Source organism: Gekko japonicus, unplaced genomic scaffold (genome assembly GCF_001447785.1).
Source record: "Gekko japonicus isolate JY-2015 unplaced genomic scaffold, Gekko_japonicus_V1.1 scaffold3406, whole genome shotgun sequence".
In the NCBI taxonomy this organism is placed as follows: Eukaryota; Metazoa; Chordata; class Lepidosauria; order Squamata; family Gekkonidae; genus Gekko; species Gekko japonicus.
This window is the reverse complement of record NW_015172120.1, coordinates 140,939-150,794: the sequence shown is the minus strand read 5'-3', so window position 1 is coordinate 150,794 and position 9,856 is coordinate 140,939. Positions and strand designations below refer to the sequence as shown.

The 9,856-nt window shown below is 45.9% G+C and overlaps 1 protein-coding gene across 1 annotated transcript; it reads right to left on the bottom strand.

The window, feature by feature from the left end:
* Positions 1–1,104: 1,104 nt before the first annotated feature.
* Positions 1,105–6,270, bottom strand: LOC107118622 (72 kDa type IV collagenase-like; the record flags this gene model as incomplete). Its single annotated transcript, XM_015420987.1, has 2 exons — positions 5,928–6,270; positions 1,105–1,331 (listed from the first exon to the last, which is right to left on the bottom strand). Coding segments are annotated over exons 1-2 (425 nt in total), but the record flags the coding sequence as incomplete, so codon positions are not given.
* Positions 6,271–9,856: the final 3,586 nt, after the last annotated feature.

Here is a 9,856-nt window from a genome sequence, read left to right as displayed (position 1 = left end):
GACCAGTTATTTTCAACCACCTTTAAGATATATTTGAGGTGGTCAATAGTTTAATGCTAAAGATTCCATTTCAAACGGGACCTCAAATTTAGTTCGCACATAAATTTGTTTTACTACTGATTTCCAAACATTTCTTATAATTGTACAGTCCCACCTATAATTCTGGTCTAATAGAAATATTTTGTGCAGCAGCTCGCACAGTCATCGCTAGGTTTTGGAAAGGTGACAAAAGACCTTCCATATCCAATTGGTTTTTGAAAGTCCAGGAACTTGTAGAATGGACAAATTAGCAGACTCCATGTTACCAGGTGAATCTGACCCCTATACCTCGAACTTTGTTAAAACTTGGTTTCCAGTTCTTGAGTACTTTGCTTCTCAAAAGGAATTTGGACCTATTCTTGAAACTATTAATGTTGTGTATTAGTTTGATTGACCTTTGTTAGTTCAAAATATATACATGTTACATCCTCCCTCCCTCAAAGTACTTTATTTTTTGGGATATATTACTGTTACAATTGTTTATTTGTAACCAATTGTTGTTATCACTTCTGTGTTAAGCTTGTATATGGTTATCCAGGGGTCATTTCATAGAAAAAGAGCTAGGGGAACTCATTAGCATAACTCATTAGCATATGCCACACCCCCTGACATCAGGGGCCCGGCGGTGGACCTGCAAGGCCAGCGGGAGTGCGAGGAAGCCCCGCCAAGGCCCTCCCTGGTCCCAGGCAGGCAGGGGTGGGGAGAGGCGGGGAGGAAGCAACTTACCCTCCCTCTTCTCCTTCCTCCTCCTGGCTGAATGAGGGCCGGAAGCGGGGCGGCCGGAAGCAGGGGGCGGGGCTTCATCATGTGCCCCGCCCCCTGCACCTCACCCAGGGGAACTGCGATCCCCCGCGTTCCCCCCCGAAATGACCTCTGTGTTTATCAATTTCAATAAAGCTTTTTGAGAGAGAAAGAGAGAGAGAGAGAGAGAGAAGATATATTTGAGGTTGAAGAATCACCCCGAAATGATGACCAGTTTGCTCAATATCTCCATCACAACGATATAGTTACAGCCCTGCAACTTGAGAACATCAGTTTACACCGGAGACATTTCCCGACACTTACCTGTACGTTACCAGATTCTTTTCCCATTTTGGTTTCCTTGGGAAGAAATTATAATTGGCCACGTCTGGATTTCCACATCGAGGCTTCTTCATGGTTTCTACTGTGTTCTGATCCAGTTCCCCGGTTTCGGGCAGCCCAAAGAACTTCTGCATTTTCTTCAAAGTGTCTTTCAGCACAAACAAATTGCAGTTGTCTTTCGGGCATCCGTAATATTTGTTCAGGTATTGCTTGGAGAAAGAAGACAACACAGTCACCTCCCGACCAGCTCCAAACAAGACTTGTACAATAAATACATACATAAATAAATAAACCTTATCCGCTGCACTGAGTAGAAATTGGCTGTAGACGATCAAGCAAAGCACCTTTGCAGGTGACCGAACAAGATAAAGGAATCCCAGGGAATTTCTTGGAAAACCCAGCTTTCCAAAGAATATGATGGAATATTTAGAGCTTGGCTTTCCTCCCATTCAAGGAGAATAAGACCATCTTATGAAGGTAAGTGCTGCCATGTTGAAACTGACTTACGGTGACTCAAGCAAGGGACTTCCAAGGCAGGTGAGAAGCAGAGATAGCTTGCTATGGCCTTCTCTTCCTTGGTGGTCTTCCATCCAAGTACTGACCTCACTTAGCTTCCAAGATCTGATGAGATTGGGCTGTACCATGCCACCTTCCCTTCCCAAATAATCTTACCAAGCAGTGTATGGTATAGTAAGCATAGCGCTCGATTAATTAAAAACAAAAGAGTAAATCTGTAGCCAAGGAGCCCATAGCTCAATTTGACCTCCATTAAACTCCTCTGAACAGTATTATTTTGTAGAGCTTCTGAACGCTTGTCAAGGTGGGGAATACACTCTTTGCCTCCTCTGAAAGATACTTTCACAGGGACAGCATTGGCCTGCAGTGGACCTCAGTAAGAATGCTGAGAGCATCATGCTGAACATGTTCATCAGGCAAGCATAGCATTTTTGACAGTCACCGTCACACATGAACTGAGCATCTCCCATCTCCTCATATCCTGTACCCAACTCATGACAACATTAACCATCTCCTCATATCCTGTACCCAACTCATAAAAACGTTAAAAAAACATCAGAAGAGCCCTGTTGGATCAGACCAGTGGTCCATCTAGCCCAGCATCCCGTCTCACAGTAGCCAAGCAGTTCCTCTGGAGAGCCAATAACAGGGCGTGGAGGCCGAGGCCTTCCCCTGACGTTGCCTCCTGGCTCTGGGATTCAGAGGCTTTGTGCCTCTGAATGTGGAAGTTCCCCTCAGTCACCATGGTGAGTAGCCATTGATAGACTCATCCTCCATGAATCTATCTAATCCCCTTTAAAAGCTGTTTCGTCCTATGGCCATCACTATATCCTCTGGGAACAAATCCCACATTTTAATCACTCTCTGTGTAAAGAAGTATTTCATTTTGTCCTTCCTGCATCTACTGCCCATCAGCTTCATTGGATGCCCTCGAGTTCTAGCATTTTGGGATAGGGAGAAAAAGTTCTCTTTGTCAGCCCTCTCCACCGCATGCACAATTGTATAAATCCCTATCATCCCTTAGTCTTTTTTTTTTTAAACTGAGAAGTCCCAAACTCTTCAGCCTTTCCTTACAGAGAAGGTGCTCCAACCCTCTAACCATCTTGATTGCACTCTTTTATACTTTTCCTAATCCTACAATAGGAGCCTTGCAGTGGCTCAAGTGGTTAAGACGCTGAACTGCAGGCTGTGGAAGGTCGGTAGTTCAGTAGTTCGAGACCCGAGTGCGCTGCATGACGGAGTGAGCTCCCGTCTATAGTTCCAGCTCCTGCCAACCTAGCAGTTCGAAAGCAATAAATTGCAAGTAGATAAATAGGGACCACTTCGGTGGGAAGGTAACAGTGTTCCGTGCACCTTGGTGTTTAGTCATGCCAGCCACATGACCACGGGAACGTCTTCGGACAGCGCTGGCTCTTCGGCTTGGAAACGGAGATGAGCACCACAACCCTAGAGTCGGATTCGACTGGCTTTCGAGCAAGGGAACCTTTACCTTTACTTACCACTTTGGTGGGAAGGTAACAGCGTTCCATGCACCTTGGTGTTTAGTCATGCCGGCCACATGACCACGGAAACGTCTTCGGACAGCGCTGGCTCTTCGGCTTTGAAACAGAGATGAGCCCTGCAACCCTAGAGTCAGATTCGACTGGCTTTCGAGAAAGGGAGACCTTTACCTTTATACTTTTCCTAATCCTACAATGTCCTTTTTGAGATATGGTGGCCAGAACCATACACAGTGTTCCAAATGAGGCGCACCATAGATCTATTCGGGGGCATTATAATATTGGCCATTTTATTCTCAATCCCTTTCCTACGAATCCCTAACAGGTACCAATTTCTCACAAGGCGCTGCTCCACCCTTGCGTTTCCCTTTGCCCCAATCACTTTAGTCAATTCCCCACTACTTGCTGCGTGGCCGCATTTTGCCCCGCAGCATCTCCCGATATCCCCCGTGTCTACTCGATCCTGCTTTTTGAGGATCGAGTAGACACGGGGGAAATCGGATGAAGCTGCGGGACAAAATGTGGCCGTGCACTGAGTAGTGGGAAATTGACTAATGTGATCGGGGCAAAGGGAAACGCGAGGGCGGAGCAGCGGCTTGTGAGAAATCGGTCATAGAGGTTGAACTTTTCATGGCTGCAGCATGCTAGGTTGGCACTTCCATTGAGCTATCCACCACGACCCCAAGATCTTTCCCCCTCTTTGTCTCAGCAGGTTCAGTCCCCAGTAGCCTATACTTGGAGTTGAGATTTTCTTTTTTTTGTCCCAAGCACAACCTACAGAGGTGTGTGACTATGCAACAGCTTTGGTTGCTAACTTTCCTTTCTTCGTCATTTCAGACCTTGCTTTGGTGTCTGCCTAGTAGTTTGCAGTCCAGCTGCTGTGAGGGAATGTTGTTAGTTTGGCTGGGGTCTTCATAACATCACATGGGGCAGGGTGAGGGCTGGGAAGGATGTCCTCAGATGTAAGGAAGCTGAGGTAAGGAACAGGCAATGGAGAACTGAGAACTTCAAATTGGAAGTCCAACATAGCGTAACTGAGAATGGATGATAGATTACATGGCTGAATGACAGAGAGGACAGAGCATGAAGCCAGAAGGGGGTGGGTCAAAGAGGAAGACTGCAAGAGACTGTGCCATGTTTAAGGTCAGGAGGGGTTTTGTGCTGAGGGAAGAGACCTGAGCACTGGGAATGCTGTCAAGAGACAGGGTGACAAAAACTGGAAAAAGGGGGGGGAGGGAAAAACTCAACCCAAGATAACATTGCGAACCAGAAGGGTTAAGCTGACCATATATATTATAAAAATACAAAAATTATTAGGGTGTACACATATTCCTCAGTGGTCACTATACAACATAGTAGAGACAAAATGATGGGCCTTACCTTGATGGAATGACACACATTCAGACTTTTGAAATCTCAGTACCAGAATAATTGGAATGAATATGGCCATACCTATGGCCCATCATTAATACCAGCAACACAATTGCAAACATATAAGGATACAACATCTGGTCTTTAAATAAGTGTACTAAAGAACCTGTATACATATGTTTGAATGTGTGTCTATACTATGTTGTATAGTGACCACTGAGGAATATGTGTACACCCTAATAAATTTTGTATTTTTATAATATATATGGTCAGCTTAACCCTTCTGGTTCGCAAGAGACAGGGTGACTACAGGAAATGGTTGCCAGGTTGACAGTCTAGACTCTGATGTGGGAATCCTGCCAGTTGTGGTCCCCCTCCCCCCCGTTTCTGAATCATTGTGATCTGGCAGCCCTGAGGGGGAAACCAAGGCCAACGACCAACCACAAGATATAGGTGGGCTTAATTTCAAAAACCGATTAGAAATAACCAGTCCACCCTCGGGCTGCAGGCCCATCTCAATATCTTTTGACATGTTATTTTTTTGAAGATGGAAGATATTTTCACATCTCAAAGCAGAACATGTGAATGTAGCAAAATAACCAGTGGACCGTGCTTGCTAAGAAGCCAGGGTTGGGTGCAGTCCTCTTGAGGGCAAACTCGGGTATATCTCCAGATAATAAGTCATTCCCCCACCATCACTTTTTCGACAGCATTACCATTGAAAAATAAACCTTTTTTCATTTCCAAACTTCAAAAAAAAAAAGATTTATGTTTTTTTTTACAGTCCCATTTCTGTAAGTTCCTGGTCATGGCAGACCAAGGAGGGATACCTTCAGCCAGCTATGAAAAAGTAATATGTTGAATTCATCCAAACCCTTTGCATAATGCTTCGGATCGGGTTGCAGTATGCTGCTCAGCTGCGGCTTTCAGGGGTATTATTTGTGCACGCCGTTCCAGTGTTCAGACTAGTCATTATATATTCTGAGAAAATCAAGACAACTTTAAGCTGTAATTGCTCCTTCGAGCTATACTTAAACAATGCTTTGTGAGCAATAGGGAAATGATATCTTGGTTAAAGACGCTGGAGCTTTATTAGCGGCAATATTTATCCCCCATGCTATGACAAATGTTTATCCTTTCTCTTCCCATTAAAGCCTCAGCAGTTTCATGAAATTGTTTGCATAGGAGCCGGGCGAAAAGTACCACTTTCTGGACTGGCTTCCCAAGTTTTGGCGAGAGGAAGCAGAGCTGGCTTTAACACTGGAAAGGCGTTTGGCTTGCCAGACACATTTCCATCCAGGATCCCTGGAGACAGAAGTCACACTGCTTTCCCCCACATCTGGTGGTTTAGCAAGACAGACCTTGCAGAAGAGACATCCCAACAGAGGAGGAAAACTTCTTAAAGGAAACAAAACTTACCAGTGCCAGTTCTTTATCTGATTTGGGAGAAATATCCCCGGGGAAGCGGATGATGGGGGCCGGGACCAGATCTCTGCTGGATTCTGGTTGTCTGAGGGTGGGTGGCGGAGGAGCTGTACTGGGTCGGAAGAGGGAGAGCTGGACGAAGAGGATCTTAAAAATGCAGCCTGCGAGGCTCAAGCGAATATGGATCTCCATTCTCCTTAAAGTCTTAAAGGTTCCCTGCAGCCCCTTTTGTAGAAAGAAGAGCTTTGCTCCGCTCCGTCTCTGGAGTCGCAATGTCCCCACCGCTGGCTTATCAGCACATCGTAACTTTCCCCCGTGGCTCTCCTCCGCCTTTTGCTAGCCCTAGCAATTCCTTTGTATGTTTCAAACATCCAGATGCGCAGTCTCCAAACCACCGCAAGAGGAAGTCTGAAAACCAGTGGAAACATGAAGGGGGGAAAAGGGCAGTTGCCAGATGTGTGTTTTGCTGGGATTTTAAGGTAGCAACAGACAGATAGCTAGTTTAGCAGAGAGAGAGGGGGAGAAAGAGAGAGAGACCACCAAACAATGGTCCTTCCATACTTTAATTGTAATGAGAATGCAGCGAGGGCAAAGGTTAAAAGCTGATTGAAACAAAAGAAATGCAAGAGATTATACTAATGTTCCGGGGACTATACAATAAGGCCTACCAATACCACTTGAACGGAAATGTTCTTTGGACTGTAGCTTCAGCTGAAGAAGAGCCAGTCCAAGGGCGATGAGCAATGCTCCCTCTAAGCTGTGGAGTCTAGTGTGCAAAAATTCTACTTTGTGAGCTACCGGCATTAAAGTTCTGAGCTGCTGCATACATCAGTTTGCTTTGGAGCCCATCCTTCCTGAGCTGAGGCAAAACTGTGTGAGCCGGAGGCTAAAAACACGTGAGCTAGCTCACGCTAACTCAGCTGAGAGGGAACACTGGCGACGAGGTCTACAAGGCTTTTCCTCCTCCGTGTCTCCGGTCTGGAGAGCACCACAGACTTGAACTGTCAATGGGCCACAGAGGGGTGGAAAAGTATACTCTGGGTCTCCTTAAATTCCTGAATGCCTTATGCTACAGATCAAGGCAACCAGGATGGCTGGTTCACAGCATAAATGGGGATTTGCATGGAGGAGAATGTCTGGACTGCAAACTGGGGATCGTGAAATGCTGCTCTTGGATTCTCGGTGGCAGCTAGCATCAAAGACCTCGAAGTACTAGGGCTGAGGCCAACTACATCTGCCCAGTAGCTCTACCAGCAGGCGTCGGAGACAGGAGAAGAACAGGTGTGATTTAGAGCTGTTTAGCACATTTAATAGGGTTGCCACCGTCCAGGTAGGGCTTGAAGATCTCCTAGAATTGAAACTGATCTCTAGATGGCAGAGATCAGTACCGCTGGAGGAAAATGGCTGCTATGGCCATTATACTCCACCGAGGTCCCTCCCCTCCCCCAAACCCCAACTTCCCCCGCACCCCACCCCCAATTCAATTGCCAGGACTTTCCCAACCTGAGTTTGGCAACCCTAACAAATAATGATGTTTTCAGCATAGATATCATTGAATGCCAAGGTGGGTCTCATACAGGACAGCATGTTTGGCTGCATTCTCTCAAGCGTATGTTCAGTGATAGTCTGGGATAGCTGCTGTGTATCAGATACATGGAGCTGCGGTGGCTCAAGTGGTTAAGACGCTGAACTGTGGAAGGTCAGTAGTTCAGCAGTTCGAGACCCGAGTTGCCGCATGACGGAGTGAGCTCCCATCTCTAGTTCCAGCTCCTGCCAACCTAGCAGTTCGAAAGCAAGAAATTGCAAGTAGATAAATAGGTACCACTTTGGTGGGAAGGTCACAGCGTTCCATGCGCCTTGGTGTTTAGTCATGCCGGCCACATGACCACGGAAACGTCTTCGGACGGCGCTGGCTCTTCGGCTTTGAAACGGAGATGAGCACCGCAACCCTAGAGTCGGACTCGACTGGCTTTCGAGCTAGGGAACCTTTACCTTTACTATCAGATACATGAAATGGCCTTTGATGGGTAAGGCACCTCCATGAATCCTGAATAGTCCCCAGAAGCCAATGTGTGCAGCCAATGATCTGCAGACCTCGCAGAGTTAAGAACACAAGAACATCAGAGACGCCAATGTTGGATCAGGCCAAAGGCCCATCCAGTCCAACACTCTGTGTCACACAGTGGCCAGAAATACCAGGTGCCATCAGGAGGTCCAGCAGTGGGGCCAGGACATTAGAAGCCCCTCCCACTGTTGACACCCCCCCCCAAGCACCAAGAAGACAGAGCATTGGGGGGTTCCCTTGCTTCTCTCTCATACTGCAGTGCACAGAGCCCCTTGGACTTTTGTTCTGGGGTTCTCTGCAGATTTTCAATGCTTGGACAAAGACTAGTGAGGGTCTGAGGTGGGAAGACCGAATGGAAGAAGATTCGGTTCGTTTATTATTACTACAACAAGCCATAAGACGCACATACTTAGATGAAACATTCATATAACTGAGTTTAAACAGTATAGATATAAAAATATAAAAATTAAAACTATGTAAAAACACAGTCGTACGTAATAAAATAAGAAAGAAGAACATAAATCAGAGGCTACTAGGGATCTAGTATTTGATCATGTGTTTCAAATATATTATCAGGCCACCCAGAATTTCGCCACAGATTCAGTAATTGCCTGGCTCCCATTGATTAACAATTGGTTACACTGCTCAGCATGTAAAAAAAACCATGATTATTCTCAGGGGTCATTTCCTGCAGGAGTGCACAGGAGTGGAGCTCCGGCAGTAAAGAGCCCAGGGGGTGGGCACATGCAACAAGCCCCACCCCCAGCTCCCAGCAGCCCTCAGTCAGAGCAAGAAGCAGCCAGGTAAGCTGCAGAGCTCCCCCCCCCAGCCCAAAACAGTCCAGTGGCATCTTTAAAACCAAGTTTTATTCAGGTACAAGCTCTCTCCCTCCTCTGCGAGGACAGATCTGCACATCCCTCCCCAACATCTAGCAATCCAGAACAGTCCAGTGGAGCCTGAGCGGTGGGTGTTGCCTTCTGACACACTTCCGGTGATGTTAGGGGGTGTGGCATATGCAAATAAGTTTTGCTAATGAGCTTCTGCACCTCTTTTTCTACGAAATGACCCCTGATTATTCTCCTATGTAATATTAAAAGGTCAAGATGTACCTTGGCAGCTGCAGTGCGGAGATGAGCACCGCAACCCTAGAGTCGGACTCGACTGGCTTTCGAGCAAGGGAACCTCTACCTTTACTATCAGATACATGAAATGGCCTTTGATGGGTAAGGCACCTCCATGAATCCTGAATAGTCCCCAGAAGCCGATGTGTGCAGCCAATGATCTGCAGACCTCGCAGAGTTAAGAACACAAGAACATCAGAGACGCCAATGTTGGATCAGGCCAAAGGCCCATCCAGTCCAACACTCTGTGTCACACAGTGGCCAGAAATACCAGGTGCCATCAGGAGGTCCAGCAGTGGGGCCAGGACATTAGAAGCCCCTCCCACTGTTGACACCCCCCCCCAAGCACCAAGAAGACAGAGTTATCATCTATCTATCATCTATCTATCATCTATCTATCTATCTATCTATCTATCTATCTATCTATCATCTATCTATCTATCTATCATCTATCTATCATCTATCTATCATCTATCTATCATCTATCTATCATCTATCTATCTATCTATCTATCTATCTATCTATCTATCTATCTATCTATCTATCTATCTATCTATCATCTATCTATCTATCTATCTATCTATCATCTATCTATCTATCTTTCATCTATCTATCTATCTATCTATCTATCTATCTATCTATCTATCTATCTATCTATCTATCATCTATCATCATCATCATCTAATCAGTGTTTGTACAGCTATTGCCTTAAGCAGAAATTAGAATAGAAAAAATAA